General features: G+C 46.2%; 1 protein-coding gene across 2 annotated transcripts in view; it reads left to right on the plus strand.

Annotated features, from left to right (window-relative positions):
* HPD (4-hydroxyphenylpyruvate dioxygenase) overlaps positions 1-16,048 on the plus strand; it is an 85,526-nt gene extending 69,478 nt beyond the window's left edge. For both annotated transcript variants that reach the window (XM_068244901.1, XM_068244891.1), the window contains exons 12-15: positions 712-783; positions 1,116-1,238; positions 6,732-6,848; positions 13,311-16,048. In XM_068244901.1, coding sequence (XP_068101002.1) covers positions 712-783; positions 1,116-1,238; positions 6,732-6,848; positions 13,311-13,421 — 423 coding nt within the window. In that variant the 3' untranslated portion in view covers positions 13,422-16,048. The remainder of the gene's footprint in view (positions 1-711; positions 784-1,115; positions 1,239-6,731; positions 6,849-13,310) is intronic.
* Positions 16,049-17,240: the final 1,192 nt, after the last annotated feature.

Consider the following 17,240-nt stretch of genomic DNA (forward strand, 5'->3'; position numbering starts at 1 on the left):
CCATGCTGGGGCAGTATACTAGCCATGTTGGGGCACTATACTAGCCATGCTGGGGCACTATACTAGCTATGCTGGGGCACTATACTAGCCATACTGGGGTAACCATACTAGCCATGGTGGGCACTTTACTAGCTATACTGGGGTAACTATACTAGCCTAGCCATGCTGGGCACTTTACTAGCCATACTGGGGCACTATACTGGGCACTTTACTAGCTATACTGGGGCACTACCTACCCATACTGGACACTATATTAGCTATTCCCTATACTGAGGCAACTCCCTATACTGAGGCAACTATGCTAGCTATGCTGCCGCACCCCAGCCCCTCCCCCCGTAACCCGCTGCGCACGACACTGTCCACTAGGTCGCGTGCGCAATAACCAACCCCCCGGGCCTCGGAGAAAAATTTGGTCAGTAAGTGGTCCCCGGGCCGGAAAAGGTTGGGGACCCCTGCTATAGGGAATTAGTTTATACATCAGTTGTCCTATGGGGTGAAGTATGCGGGACTTAACCCTATCGTGCTGCCATGGATACACATGGAAAAGAAAATTACCGGCAGGTAAGTATCCAATTTTCTTTAATCATGACACAAAGGAAACAAGTATGGCAGCCAACACAAGCCTTTCACTTCAGGTTTCATTTAACAGCTCAGAACCCAGGCCTAAACAGGCTGCAATGCTAACATGAAATGCTCCTTTCTTTCTTCTAGGAATACATTGAATATTATGGAGGACCTGGAGTCCAGCACATAGCTCTTAACACGTCAGACATCATTGCTGCAGTGAGTACCATGCTCCATACATTGGCCCATATGCAATTCACTTATTCTCCTGCATTTTCTTCTGGTGATAATTTTACAACTTGTCATAAAATGCTTTTTAAGCCACCAGCAAGCAAGAAAATAATAAAAATATAATTGATAATACTTTTTTCACCAACTTTTGGGTAGTTTTTCAATTGTAAAATGCTTAAAGAATAAGTTTAAAGAGAAGATGAAAATTATCTCCTAGGAGATAACTCGGGTGAAAAAAAAAAAATGACTAGCATATGGGCCATTGTGAGAAGCTGTAAAGATATGTGGCTTCTTGAATATATTTTAATGTTTCTCTTCAGATTATCAATTTAAAAGAAAGGGGTATGGAATTCATGTCTGTTCCATCTACCTATTACCAAACGCTGAGGGATAATCTGAAGACAGCAAAAATACAGGTTAAAGAAAATATCGACAAGCTGGAGGTTAGTATGAGTGAAAAGCTAATGCAAATCTCGAATTGTTTTTCATCCAGTTTTTGTTAATGCATGCATCCTCTCTAAAGTACGGTGACCAGACGTCCCGCATTTGGTGGGACACGTCCTGCTTTTGGGGTCCCCTGTCCCGGGCACCATTGTGTCCCGGGAAACGTCCCGTTTTTGCCCGTGGGACGTCCCAGCTGCAGGACTCTTGCTACCGTCGGAAGGACTCTGGTAGGCGCGGCCACCCAGCTACATTTGCCTCGCCCCCAACTTGCTCATTGCCTACCCTCCAATCAGCGCTGATATCGGGCTGCATCAGCCCTGTCCCTCAGCGTGCTGTTCCTGCCTGTCAGCTCCGCCCCTAGAGCTCCTCTAATCGGAGCAGCCGCCTGGCCGCATCAGGCACGCCCCCAACCTGCGCACACCCTCCGGCAACCACATGGAGAGTGGAGACCAGGCAGCTAAACGAAGAGGAGAAGAAATGGGTGAGAGCGCCCTGTCAGTGTCTTCTCTGCTCCTGGTGTCACCCTCCCCCACCCAGTCCTTGTCACCCTTCTCCCCCAGTGTCACCCTCCCCCACCCAGTCCTTGTCACCCTCCTCCCCTAGTGTCACCCTCCCCCACCCAGTCCTTGTCACCCTTCTCCCCCAGTGTCACCCTCCCCCACCCAGTCCTTGTCACCCTTCTCCCCAGTGTCACCCTCCCCCACCCAGTCCTTGTCACCCTCCTCACCTAGTGTCACCCTCCTCACCGAGTGTCACCCTCTCCCACCCAGTCATTGTCACCCTCACCCACACAGTCAGTGTCTTCCTAGCGTTTATTTTGTGCTAACATGTTGCCCGCATTGCATTTATTTTGTGCTGACATGTTTTCCCGCAGTGCGTTTATTTTGTACTGACATGTTTGCCCCCATTGCGTTTATGTTGTACTGACATGTTTTCCCCCATTGCGTTTATTTTGTACTGACATGTTTGCCCCCATTGCGTTTATTTTGTGCTGAAATGTTGCCCGCAATGCGTTTATTTTGTGCTGAAATGTTGCCCGCAATGCGTTTATTTTGTGCTGACATGTTGCCCATTGCGTTTATTTTGTGGTGTCTGGGGTAACTGTTGCTGCATTTATTATTTAATGGTCATAGTTGGCTGTGTTTGCTGCTTTGGAGTTATGGTATACTATTAAATAGCATCACACAGTTTCTGCACACCCATGATGCGAATCCTCGTTTGATCACATCACGGCATAAACACTGGTTTCTTATGCCTCGCTGTTGCATCATTACGTTAGCTCCGCCCATAGAATGTTATGGCCACGCCCATTTACCGGCACGGCAGGCACCACATTTTTTGGCGCGGCGCGCTGTGCACGCCCCCCCCCATCCCCCCCGACCCTGTCCCAGGTTGAGCCTACAAAAATCTGGTCACTCTATCTAAAGAGAATCTGTATTGAAGAAATGTTCTATAAATAAACATTTCAGCCTGTTCGGGGACATCTTCTAGCCCCCTTTTGACATTTTTGTCGCTCTCCGCCGCAATATTGGCAATAAATAAGAGTTTTATAAACGGTTTGTGTCACGGAACAGCCGTGAGAAACGCAGGTGAATCTAGAGAATTCAGAGTCGATTTCCTGATCGCTCCCTGTCGGATCTGTGCAGTCGTGCAAGCGATCAGAAAACGACACTTTTGTGTTTTTTTAATCCAGAGATCTGTTCCCCTGTGAGCAAAGCATTCCCCTAACCCCTCAGGAATGCCTCACCCCTCAGGAATGTCGCACGTGGCCATATTCCCTGCAGGGACCAGCTCCTTTCCCCCCACAGCCAGATGGCCCCATTAAAAGAACCAGGAAACTGGCTCTCCAGGGGGCCATGACAAAGCAGCCGGAGCGGCACCGACAAGGCAGATATGAAAACCTGTGGTATAGGGTTTCTTACCTATTAAATGGAGACCGTATATCGCACAGCTATAAAATTCATATAGTCTTATTCATTAAAGTCTGCCCCACGTGCTGATATGAAATTCATCACCATAGCCCGTCCGGTTATTGCGGTATGAATCTTCTCAGTAACCTGACCCGCTGCCCTAGCCATGTCTGATATCATATTAATCTGTATTTTCCAACAAGTATGAATCTGCTATCCCCCTAAATATGACATGTATTTGTTCATGAGTTACGGCATTTTATAAGTTTAGCCCTAAAATCTCTCAAAGGGAATGAACTGTCATTGGTTGGTAACTCAGAGGGGGCCGGCATTGCCACACCCCCAAATCAGCTTCATCAAAAGCACATGGCCGGCAGGCGGGCCCTCAGTCCTCCACATTCCATCTGTATGAGAGCTGTCTGGTGCTAGCCAGAGGACACATGGCTAGCGGCCATCTTGATCGGCCATCTTGTTTGAACTGAAACAAAGGACATTTTCCATTTTGCTTGGATTTTAAATTGAGCTGAAACAAAGGACTTTACCAAGGAACTTTGATTCTTCCCACTAAAGGACATCTTTCCAGGAACTAAGTATTTTTTCTCCCTTTCTTTTATTTTTCATACTGGCTATTAATGTTTCAATAATTGTTGATTTTAATAATTGTCTGTATATATTAATTATTTATATTGCAGTGAATAAAAGACTTTATCAAAGTCATTCACTGTTCCGCTACCCTGCTTTTCAGCCATACACAGAAACTGATCCCAGGTCTCTGGAGAGACGCTACTACTATTGTTGATATCTAGACAGAATAGAGTGTGTTTAACCATTTTTATTCGCAGGACTAGTCAGTCAGTCGGGTCCACTGGCCCATACCAGTGGTGGTGGCAGTTATACCCTGAAATCGTGTGTAAGTTGTAATTACCGTACCTCACAGGCTCCCTTCTGGTTTGTCTGCGGCCAATTCCCAACGGTTCCTACGCATTGACTGCGACCAGAGTTCGCACGATCCGTGCGCTGGCACCGTTTGGAAGGCATTTCGCATTCCGACCACTAGGGCTCCTGCGACAGTTTGTTAAACAGTAAAGATGGCTGCCGAAACAGGACGTATACTGAAAAGAAACAGGATGTATACTGCCTTATGTTTGCATGACAAGTTTTTATTATTACATAGTGAATGCAGCCTTCAGATGTTTTGTACAGGTTTAGAAAAAGTTTTACCTTCTGCCTCTGCAGCTCTGGGCCACTGAAGCGTGACAGGAATCATCAGACTCCTTTATAAAAACAGCTGTTTCTTCTGAGCCAGGAGTCTGGGCTCTGCGCTTGTGTCTGGGTAACATATTGTCAGCATGTGACAGGCAGCTCCCTCCTCCCACAGCCTCACAGACATGCTGAGACTGAGAGCAGGGACCTGTCTGTGAATGTGAAATAAACAAAGCACACAGAGCCTGGAGGGGGCGTGCATAATTTGTCCCTATCACAGTAGAGGCAGCTCCTTCCTCTCTGGGTTGACAAAGCTTGACAAAGAAAAGAAGATTAGATGTATTACAGAGATGGTGCAACTAGAAAAGGCTGCAGTAAGCCAGAGCACATTAGAACAGGTATAGGAACTTAACTTATAGGATAGAAGAAATAAGGCTGGACATTTTGTTACAGAGTCTCTTTAATTTGACTTCAACAGACATAACCAAGTATTTCTTTGATGCCTCATATATTAGCATTTTTACTTCATTTTCATGTTAGCAGTTTTTAACTGCTATATACCATATCTGCCAAATGCATAACTACAGGCATAAGAACATGTAGATGCATTTGAACCCAGTGCTGTCTGGTTACCTAATAATTTAGACAACTCCAGCATTTAGTAAACGATTTATACAATACAGTAAATCTCTCTCATATAGCTATAGTGAAGTAACGGGGTCACACTACAGGACATAGCATGGCACTTGTAAGTATTGCGCGTAACTTAAGAGCGCACACTACGCTGCCAGGACCGCATGTACCTTTAGTGAATTTACCTGAACATGTCTGTAGAGCATTGGGGGCCTGCAGTGTCACAATCCTGGTGGGCAACACCAATTGAGGGAATATTGTACATGTGTTTTGCACATTAAAGTGGACCTGAACTCTTGCACAGGACAGAAGGAGAAATGCACCCTGTATTTATCTAGAGAGTTTAGCCTAATTTCCCCTCAATTGTGTATAATCACAAAAATGTGATCTCTCTCCTGTGCCACCTGCTTGCCATGGCAGATAAGCTCATTTGAAAACACAGGATGTTAACAATATGTCTGCTTCCATGAAAGCAGGAAGTAGATACACTGCAGATTTATTGCAGGATTTGTATCAGCTGTAGCAAAGAAATGTTTTTCTTTAAAGTTTATCATGCGGTTGCATATCTTTTAGAGCAGAGAGGAAGTTCAGTTCCGCTTTAACATTTAAAAATTGTTTTGTTTTTCCACTATGCAGCATTGCTCACTTTCAACAGTGTGTCAATCAAAATTCTAAAGTAGCGTTGTGCTAATCAATCAGTACAAAAACTATGCAGCTGCGGAGCGCATAATAACCACTTCAGCCCATCAGTGTTTGAATAATTTAAATGTTAATCAAGAGGATCTTAGTTTTAATAACTTTAGGTTACTGTGAATAATCTCAACCTCCCTGGCGGTAAGCCCGAGCTGAGGTCGGGCTATGCCGCCGGGAGGCACCGCTCAGGCCCCGCTGGGCCGATTTGCATATTTTTTTTTTTGTTACACGCAGCTAGCACTTTGCTAGCTGCGTGTAACCTCCGATCGCCACCGCTACCCGCCGATCCGATGCTATCCGTCGCGCCGCAGCCGCCCCCCCCCCCAGACCCCGTGCGCTGCCTGGCCAATCAGTACCAGGCAGCGCTGTGGGGTGGATCGGATTCCCCTTTGACGTCACGATGTCGATGACGTCGGTGACGTCATCCCGCCCTGTCGCCATGGCGACGGGGAAGCCCTCCAAGAGATCCCGTTCTTCGGCGATCGGAGGGGCTGGGGGGATGCCGCCGAGCAGCTGCTATCATGTAGCGAGACGTTGTCTTGCTACATGAAAAAAAAAATATATTTTTTAAAAACGTATTTGCTGCCCCCTGGCGGATTTAATAAACCGCCAGGGAGGTCAACCACCAGAAAACAAGAAAATGCTAAAAATGACTGTAATCATACTTTTTCACCTAGTTTTTGGAACTTTTTAAGGGGAAAATGATAAAGTATCTCCTAGGAAAAAATCCAGGAGAAAAAAAAAAAGATTATTGCATTTGGGCCCTAATATGCTAATCCCCCCACCCCAACAACAACAAACACATACAAATCTACAGTATGTTTGAACCTTATTTTATGTCTTCAATCCTGTCCTACAAACCATATATCCACCCTCCAAGTAATGCTTTTTTTTGCTCAGTCACCTATCCCCCATTTCCCTCTGCCTCGCCCTCCCACACCTTGAAACCTACCCATGCCCAATGGGCACCAATTGTTAGTTCAATAAAAACGTAATCTGAGTCTCTCTGAGTTAAATAATTGTACATTTAATTTCTTTTCAACTCCCTTTTAGGAACTGAAAATCCTGGTAGATTATGATGATAAAGGGTATTTGCTACAGATTTTTACTAAGCCAGTTCAAGACAGACCGACCCTGTTTCTTGAAGTTATTCAACGGTATAATCATCAGGTATGTGTATATAAGTTAAAAGAACTTATTTAGTGCTGATGTTCAGTATCTCTCTGGATATCTCTTAAAGAAAACCTATAACTAAAAAAAGTTCCCCTGTTGGGTATTCACCTCGGGTGGGAGAAGCCTCCGGATCCTATCGAGGCTTCCCCCGTTCTCCTGTGTCCTACGGCCGTCTCGCTGTGCCCCTCCGAACAGCAGGAATGTAAATATTTCCCTTCCCTGCTCCAGCGCAGTATCAGCTCTCCGCTCGGAGCAGGGGCGTAGCAATCATTATAGCAACCATAGCGGTTGCTATGAGGCCCGCGGCAGCCCTACGTCACAGGGGGGCCGTGGCTCAGCAGAGGACTTTTTTTTAGTTTTAATTATTATAATGCCGGTCCGGGCTTCCCCCTCGATAATTATAAAAAAGCGGGCCCCGCCCGGCCCCCCTCAGTCCCCCTCTTCTCTTAAAGTGGCTGCTTGGCTGGTGTGAGGAGGGGGGACTACTTTTGGCCGGCGCGCATTGATACTCCCTGGCGGCCGGCCAACAATTACTCTATAGTCCCGGCTTCCGGCCAGCCAGGGAGGAAGAAGGAGGAGTGAGGTGGCGACGGCCTCACGGAGAGATAGAGGACTGCGGACTGGCTTGGCTGCCTCGGCCTCAGAGGTTCAAAGTGTGCTGTGGTGAGCGACTGGAGCCGGAGCAGAGGAGTGTGCCCTGGACCCGAGCAGGAGCGGAGCGACCCGACCCATCACCCGACCCCACGCCTGGCAAGCTGCAGCAGGACTGTGTAAGTATGGCTGCTGTGATCTGTGGACGGAGGTGCGAGGGGGGGGGGGGAATCTGCTGCCAATAAGATTGCATTTGTGGGGAAATCTGCTGCCAATAAGATTGCATTTGTGGGGAAATAAGCTGCCAATAAAATTGCATTTTGTGGGGAAATCTGCTGCCAATAAGATTGCATTTGTGGGGAAATATGCTGCCAATAAGTTTGCATTTGTGGGGAAATCTGCTGCCAATAAGATTGCATTTTGTGGGGAAATCTGCTGCCAATAAGATTGCATTTGTGGGGAAATCTGCTGCCAATAAGATTGAATTTTGTGGGGAAATCTGCTGCCAATAAGATTGAATTTTGTGGGGAAATCTGCTGCCAATAAGATTGCATTTTGTGGGGAAATCTGCTGCCAATAAGATTGAATTTTGTGGGGAAATCTGCTGCCAATAAGATTGCATTTTGTGGGGAAATCTGCTGCCAATAAGATCGCATTTTGTGGGGAAATCTGCTGCCAATAAGATTGCATTTTGTGGGGAAATCTGCTGCCAATAAGATTGCATTTTGTGGGGAAATCTGCTGCCAATAAGATTGCATTTTGTGGTCGGCCGGACCTCCACCATGTGGTCTGGAAAAAAAAAACAGCCCTCCATGCCCGCAAAGTTGGACAGCACACTGCTAAGGTCTTGTATATTTGGCCCCACCCATGACCACACCCACATGCTTTTGTGATCGAACTCTTTTTTGGAAATCAAAATATGGTCACCCTAGGCTAACCTATATGCTGGGGGGCAGTGGCACCCATGTCTAGCTAACCTACATGCTGGGGGGGGGCAGTGGCACCCATGTCTGGCTAACCTATATGCTGGGGGGCAGTGGAACCCATGTCTGGCTAACCTATATGCTGGGGGGGCAGTGGCACCCATGTCTGGCTAACCTATATGCTGGGGGAAGCAGTGGCACCCATGTCTGGCTAACCTATATGCTGGGGGAAGCAGTGGCACCCATGTCTGGCTAACCTATATGCTGGGGGAAGCAGTGGCACCCATGTCTGGCTAACCTATATGCTGGGGTGGCAGTGGCACCCATGTCTGGCTAACCTATATGCTGGGGAGGCAGTGGCACCCATGTCTGGCTAACCTATATGCTGGGGGAAGCAGTGGCACCTATGTCTGGCTAACCTATATGCTGGGGGGGCAGTGGCACCCATGTTTGGCTGACCTATATGCTTCGTGGGGTTGGAAGGTCATGGGGGGGGCCCATGAAAATGTTTTGCTATGGGGCCCAGTCATTTCTAGCTACGCTCCTGGCTCGGAGATAGGCGGTCCGCTCTACAGCGCAGGCGCAAGTCTCCTGCACCTGCGTAGTAGAGCGGACCTGACAGAGATAGGCTATTTACGCTTATCTCTGCGCTGAAAGCCGCAACAGCGCCACCCGCTAGAGCCAAGGAAGATAAATATATCAAGCCTTGTCAGGCTTGTCGAGCCAGGATTGCGGGACGCTTTGGGGGAGCCAGAGCTGGATTGCCTGCAGCTACAGGGATGGGGGAAGCCTCATTGAGACCCTGAGGCTTCCCCCTCCCGAGGTGAGTACCCCCCGGGGGGGACTTTTTTTTTTTAGTAAAGAGTCTCTTTAAAGAGACACTGAAGCGAGAATAAATCTCGCTTCAGAGCTTATATCCAACAGGGGCATGTGTGCCCCTGCTAAAACGCCGCTATCCCGCGGCTAAATGGGGGTCCCTTTCCTCCCAAATCCCTCCCTGCAAAATCTGCGACCAACTTGGTCGTAGATTTTGCTGCTGTTGAGGCAGGGCTAACGGATGCAGCCCTGCCTCTCAGCGCCGTCTATCAGCGGCGCATCGCCGCCTCTCCCCCGCCCCTCTCAGCGAATTAAGACTGAGAGGGGCGGGGGAGAGGCGGAGATACGCGCTGATAGACGCGCATGGAGGCAGGGCTGCGGCCATTAGCCCTGCCTCTTCAGGAAGAGATCCCCGGGACTCCACGAGGGGATTTGGGAGGTAAGGGACCCCCGTTTAGCCGCGGGATAGCGGCGTTTTAGCAGGGGCACACATGCCCCTGCTGAATATAAGCTCTGAAGTGAGATTTATTCTCACTTCAGAGTCTCTTTAATATAAAGCTGTAGAAACAGAAGTCACTGGACCTGATTCACTTATGTTTTCCATTGATTTACAGATTACAAAAAACTTTAGTAAATCAGGCCCAGGCCTAAACCAGTGGCATTATGTTCAAGCATGAAGTAGTTGTATACATGTAAGTTTTAGAGTGCTGCTGTACAAGGATATTATATTGTAGCAAATATAGAAGAATGGATCACCGCTCAACTGCACTTTGTAGACCAGTGCTGGACCCAAGGCCAGGCCTGAGTACAGAAGTAAATATTGAAAGGATGTGGTCCGCAACAAAGTCTCTCCACAAAAGATTATAATTTATTTAGGACGTATCCTTACAGCAGATGAAGAAGTACATAAGCTAGTTTATGTACTTTTTCATCTGCTGTAAGGATACGTCCTAAATAAATTATAATCTTTTGTGGAGAGATTTTGTTGCGGACCACATCCTATCGATATTATATTGTAGTTTGGAAGATCCCATACTGCAATTAAACTGTAGAACCCGCATTGGCAATCATCTGTATTGAACATGAAGTGCCTACATCCACTTACTTAATCTGGCCACAATGATATAAAACACACATTGGGTGGATGTAGTTTCATCCTAGATAGCATTGGACATTAATCTGTTTAACTTGGAGTTGATCTAATAAGTGCAGTTCTACTCTTGGAAAGAACATGGTTCAAATACTACCAATAATATGACATTTGTAGACAAAGGTGACTATAATCCTGAGCTTCAAGGGAAAACTATAAGGGGCATAGGATGGGGATCACCATTAGGCTGGTCTGCAGAGCAAGAAATTATGTTTGGGGATCTATGGGGGTACTCCACCTAAGTATGTTTGGTGTTTTGGGGAAAGGGATGCCTATGCCTACTTAAATTTGGAGGTTTAGGGTAAGGGACTCTACGTAATTTGTTTTGGGAAATCCCTGCCAATTGATGTGAAATGCTGTCTAAATACTGGTAAGTTTTGGGACTGTGTGTCAGGGTTCTTGTGAATCATTGGGGTTCTGTTATTTCCGTCAGTGGTAACAAGTGGCGGGCAGCCCCAGGGCGTGGGCTCTAACCAGGCACGGTTCTTCATCAACGCACCCTGCAAGGGATGATGGGCCACTTTGCTGCCTGGTGCTCACAGGTCACGACCCCCAGGACTAATGCACCAGTGATGGGAAGAACAGAGGGTATCTGATGGGAGAGGAGGGGTCTGGAGCAGTGCGGACCATAGAGCAATCGAGGCAGGACTGACTAGCTGGTTGGGAAGGCCTTACCACTACAGATGCCAGGGAGGGCACAGACTGGAGGGAACCCAGGAGGAGAAACAAACTGGCAGGATTATCCCGGGAAGGGAGCTGTCTGACGAGCACCCAGGATGACAATGGACAGGCAGGGAGAATCCAGGGTAAAGATCTGACAGCAAGGATCCCAGGAGGGTACTGACTGACAGGGTAAGTCCCGGAAATACTGACAGTCTAGGTAGCCGCTGGGAAAGGTGCTGACAGACGAGGTACCCGGGAGGTGGGGGGATGTGGACAGGCTGGAGGAATCCCCAGGAAGGGAGCTAGCTATAGGGACTACCTGGAGTGAGTGGACAGGCTGGGGAAATCCCAGGAAAGCTGTAGGAGACTGGAGGGCTCCTGGAGGAACTGGCAGGGTGAGGGTAACCCCGGGATGCTGCGGTGACAGGAGAGTTCCCAGAGGGAAATGGCAGGCTGAGGGAATCCCTGGGATTCTGCAGGTGACTGTGGAATTCCAAGGAGGGGAACTGGCAGGCAAGGGGAAACCCCAGGATGCTGCGGAGATAAGAGAAAGTTCCTGGAGGGGAACAGGCAGGCAGAGGCGTACCCCAGGAGTGCAGCGGGCAGAAAGAGTGAGGCAGGAGACAGATTGTTGGTGATGTATTCAGGGAAATGACTGCAGGGATAGGGAACCAGGGAATCAAGGAAGGATGGCTGACAGGAGGGAGCTTACAGGGATCCAATGTAGGCAATGCAGGCTAAGTGGCAGGAACTGACAGGCAGGGATCAAGTTAGGCCAGTGCAGAATAGCAGGCTGGCAGGCAGGCAGGCAGGGACAAAATAGGGATAACCAAAGGGAAACGACTTGGAAGGGATTCTAGAAGGGAGAGAGCAGAGTGAGCACGCCGTGGCTGTGACCAGCATGCAGCAGCATCCATCTGTGAGAGTGCAGGGTTTAAATACCCTGCCTCTCAATTAGGGAGGGTGCAGTACCGCCTATGGCCACTGCAATATAAGGGTCAGAGGCACACGCCTAGCAACAGAGGGAAGCCAGCACCAGGAAGCACTTTGGGCCAATGTCTATCTGCCATCACAGAAGGAAGAAGACGGAGTGAGGAGCTGCGTGGGACTCACAGGAGTGATGACAGGTGAGTAACAAACTATCCTTACACGGTGCTAATTATAAAGTCCCACAATGCATCACTGATGAATAAGAAAATCATCAAATTGATGTCCCTAAAAAGCTATACACACCTCCGGAACCGCTGGAATGCAATGATGCGTCAGCTTGTTAATTGTGCAGTTCCACAATAATCCAACATGCATACAGACCGTTTCGGATTGGTTGATCCTCATCAGTGCATGGCATGAATTTATATGGCTCTATGAGGTAGGTCTTGAAACACCCAGAGTTACAGATTGCCCAGCAAACTCATGGCCAATCAGAATGTGTAAGGGGCTAAAAAGGATGATTTGCATATTCAGCAGTGATGCATTGTGGGACACCCCATATACTATGCCGGTATATATGCCAGTAATGTGTGGCTGCTTACCAACATCAGGGGCTGCAGAGATGACATCAAATATACCACCATTTCCAAACCACCCTTCCACAGCTGTACAGTGTTGAGATAAGGACAAAAATATTAGAATGAATCTATGTAATACTTCATAATTCTTCATGTTGTGTTGTATGACCCATCTTTCACAGTCATTGGGGTGATTTACTAAACTTTGACTGTGAGGTGAAGCTTTTGATATATAAAGCATCCAATGATACACAATTTTTTTTTCCTAAAAAATTGACCCTTTCAATATGCAACTGCATGGCTCCCAACTGTCCCTCTTTTGGAGGGACAGTCCCTCTTTGCGAGCCCTGACCCTCTGGCCTCCTCATTTGTCCCTTTTTCAGGACTTTATCCCTCTTTCTATGTAAATATATATATTTCTCTACTAAAAAATGTTTGATTGACTCTAAACTTTAAATTGATATATTACTAATTTTAAAATGTTAATATGAAGGAAAATGAACCAGGATAGAAAGGAGGAGTGTGGTTTGAATAATAAAACAACATATTTTTCTTATGACATCTTTATGGTATGCGTGACCAGGTGTGTGATGGGCCGTGATCAGGGGTGTGGCAGGGGCGTGGCTTAAGTATCCCTCTTTCTTATCTCAAAAAGTTGGGAGGTATGCAACTGTATAACTGAAGTCAACGCAGCTTCAACAATGTTCAAAGAAAAAGATAGCATTTTTTTTAACTGGACACCTCTGTGTGTTTTACGTGCGCATTATATTTTGTATTAAATGTTATGATTGCGCTTGTATTTTTTCAGGGTTTTGGAGCTGGAAATTTCAAGTCATTATTTCAAGCTATTGAAGAAGACCAGGCAGCGCGTGGAAATCTCACAGTCCTTACGCCAAATGGGGAACTGGAAAGTCTATAGAAAATGTCTAATTAGATCGGTTTTATACCAGCTTCTGAGCAGGGATGAGCAGGCAAGAGGGAAATCCGGTTTCACCTGCCGCAAAACTGAACCAGCGTTAGTGGGGGAGGAGCAAACTGCTGGCTGTGTAGGCAGCAGTGGTGGGAACATGGAGAACAGCATGCAGAATATTGGCAGGAGGCGGACATATCTGCTTGCTTGCCACGTCGCAACCCACCAACACGCTGGTACAATTTTGCAGAAGGTGAAACTGAATCTCGCTCTTGTCTTCTCATCCCTGCTTCTGAGTTATTTCTATTTTGAGGCTTAGAACAAATGTATTTTAGCTCCTAATAATACTCTAGACACATGCCTTTGACTAAATGTTCTCAACTTATTCCTCAAGTACCACTGGCAGTACACGTTTTGTGGAAATCCACAGAGGTAGTTAGTTTCTCAGCAGAGCTCATTAACTACCTCATCTGTGAATGTTTGTGGGTTTCTGCAGAACATGCACTGTTGGGGAGTTGAGAAATTCTGTTCTACATAAACAATCAATTAACTGGACCTGGATACTTCTCTACGTTGTCTTTTGGATCCTATCCATGCTTATGAGAAGGATTTATTTAAGGTCTTGTTACAAGAGAAGTTTTATATTTGTAGTCCTAATTCTAGTCAAAGAGAACACATCTAATGGTTTTTATCTTCTATAATCTCCCTAAACTGCATAAGCGTGTCTTTCCACTTGAAGATCGCCCTGTAGTGGCAAGCATTAGTTCCCGTAAAGGGAACATAAAGTCTAGTTATAAAAAAAAGGCAGTTTTACTTACCTGACGGGATGTGCAGGGCGGCGGGGGAGCAGTGGAAGCCCCAGGTAAGTAAAACTGCCTTTTTAACTAGACTTTAGGTTCCCTTTAAGCTAAATACCCACCCAAAGGCCACGGAAGGTGGATCGGGGATATGTGGCTACGAAAAATGCGATGAACGATCATTCCACGACCAATCTTCTGCAATCACGCACCATGGTAATGATGGCCCAAACATGCAAGGGGTCAATGGAGACTGGAACGACAGTCCACGATTGGATCCATCATGACGGTTTTTCAAAGCAAACAATTATATCGTGTAATCATCTGTTGGTGAACAGCACCTAACAAACGGTCATTCGTCAATGATTTTACGCTAAAGTCTTCTGGTGGGTACGGATCTTAGTGATTGGATAGATTCACACCTGCAGTCCTTAGTGGCATGTCTTTCTGGCTACATCAGTGATTCAAAGCTGATTTAACAAGAAGGTTTTTACTCCTTTTTTGGAGAATGCTCTAGATATTAAAGCGGACCTGAACCCAGAAGTCCTCTCTGTTCTAAAGGATATAAAAGGGCATAAAAAATGTTTAAACAAAAAGCATTTCTTTTTTACAGCTGATACAAATCCTTAAATAAATATGCACTGTTTCTACTTCCTGATTCATGGAAGCCGACATAATGTTAATACCCTGTGCTTTCAAACGAGCTTATCTGCCATCTTTGCCGTGGCAGCCATGTGACACCTTCTGATTACACATAAATCAGGGGGAATTAAACAGGGTAAACTCTCCAAATACATACAGGGTGCATTTCTCTCTGTTTTCCTTCTGTCCTGTGCAACAGTTCAGGTCCACTTTAACAAAGAGCTTTGAATCAGGATGTTACCATTTATTGGCTAGCTTGAAAAAAATAAGAGTAAGCTTTCAGCTATTCTGCCTTCATCAGACTTAAATCCTGTATGGTGACAAGTTGTTAAAGCGCACAGCTATATATACAGTACATGCAACATCAAAAGGGAATACATAGATTTTTATTTTTTTTTAGAAACATAAATACATGTCATTACGATGCCTTAATTGAAACAAAACATCCAAATAGGTCTTGGGAGGATGTTAGCCGATTTATGACAATTAGATAGGGCCCCCTTTGTTTACTCAATCCTCAGGCTTTTTGTGCCCAGCACCCACCGCACCTCCACACTTCGCAGCAATGGTATGTGATTTTTAAAGAAACACTGTGTATGTGTACTGCACCCTGTGCCTCACATGTTGGAATAAAACACCTGCAGTACCGATTTTTCTTCTCTTCTTCTTCATTTTTATATATGCAGCTTCTCATTTATATCAGAACACGCAAGCTGCACCACAGTGAGGGAAGTGTGTAAATCCTGCCTGCAATCACCCCAGCATGGATATCCCCAACTATAAGTGGAATATCATTTTTTTTTTTTTTTTTTTAAACATATACATCTTTTTTTCTTGTCACGATTTTCCAGGGCATCCTGTTCCCCAGATTCTGGGTCCTTTTAGAACAGTGTATTGTTTTTTGCTTTACTTAGAGAGAATGCTTGACTGGACATATTTCTCATAAGTGTATTATCTATGTTGTGTATTTTAGTGGTTAGCTCCAGTCCAGCATCCTTTTTTATGCCTTTGTATTGTCTACATCGGAGTTGTTTTTAATCTCAGTCCATGTTAATCAGTTTCAGTCATGGTAGGTGTTGGCTTTCTCCGGTTAGTCCTTTGACTCTCTGGTAATGGTTATTGCTAGCTAGAACTAAAAGCTAGGCTGGTCTGAAACATGCTTTCTTGTCTCTTTTCAAATAAAGTCTTTTAATGGTCTATGTGTACTTATTTATTTCAGTGGTGTGTCATTGATCTATCCTACCACTAGGATCCTGGTGTCATTGCTTAAAAGGCTGACTTGCTGCAGCGAGTAGAATGTTAGGCATTGATTCTTGTTGGTGTTCCACTATCTTTTGGAACCTCCTCTTGCATCAGAAAAGGCAATTTAAAACAAAAATCAAAATTTTTTGTTTGATATTAATTTTATCTGTCTGCTGACTTTTCTAAGGTCTCATGCGCATCCATACTGGGCAACCATGAGCAGCTTTGTTCTACTGGGCATGTGCAAACCGTGCTTGTGCATGCGCAGAACGAATGCACGTGTACCTGGTCAGGAGTGTGCCCATAAAGAAGAGGGTCCTGCGCAGCAGTGGGCTCAAGAAGGAGTGGACTGCCACAGGTTGCACAACATGGCATTAGGCGCCTCTAATCCAAGTGTAGAACTAAGTCCAAAACTGTTACCATTGCATAGGCAAGTTGGGGTTATCGCTGGTTGTGTTGCAGTCGAATCCAGTCAGTTTCATTTGTAACTTACTCCCGACGTCGGTGGGAGGGTGGCGCCGCCAGGACCGCCTAATGCTGATTGGCGTCAACCCAGGAGGCGGGGATTAGCGCGTTCCCTGCCGAGTGACAGCGGGAATCCGTTAACAGCCTGTCAGCCGCGAGCAGAGCTGGCAGGCTGTTAGAACCCCCTCCCCCCCAAAAAAAACCAAACATTTGTACAGTACTGCGATCTTATGCAGTGCTGTACAGGGGAAAGCCCTGTCACTTAGCTGTCCCTCTGATTGGCTCACATAGGCTGATGCCTATCAGAGGGTTTTGAAGTGGATGGATCGCAGTTAGAGCCAATTTAGAGGGGAGGTAGGAACATTTAAAAAAATTAGATATTTATTTAAAAAAAAATCTGTAAAAATTAATCAAAAATAAAAACCACAGCAGCAATCAGAGACCACCGTAAGAAAGCTCTATTGGTGGCAACAAAAGGAGTGTAAGGCTTGGTGGTGTATTCTCCACAGTCAGCATGCAACGCATGAGCTGACATGAAGGAGGTACACACACTAGCACAAGGAGACAGGTTATCCCTAGTATAGTGGAGGGGAGGACTGACTCCAATACGAGATTGTGGCGCACAGAGCCGATGCAGATCCGACAGCCACAAACAATACTTTTGCGATAACGTCTCAGCGCA

The sequence above is a fragment of the Hyperolius riggenbachi genome, chromosome 1 (genome assembly GCF_040937935.1).
Source record: "Hyperolius riggenbachi isolate aHypRig1 chromosome 1, aHypRig1.pri, whole genome shotgun sequence".
Lineage (NCBI taxonomy): Eukaryota > Metazoa > Chordata > Amphibia > Anura > Hyperoliidae > Hyperolius > Hyperolius riggenbachi.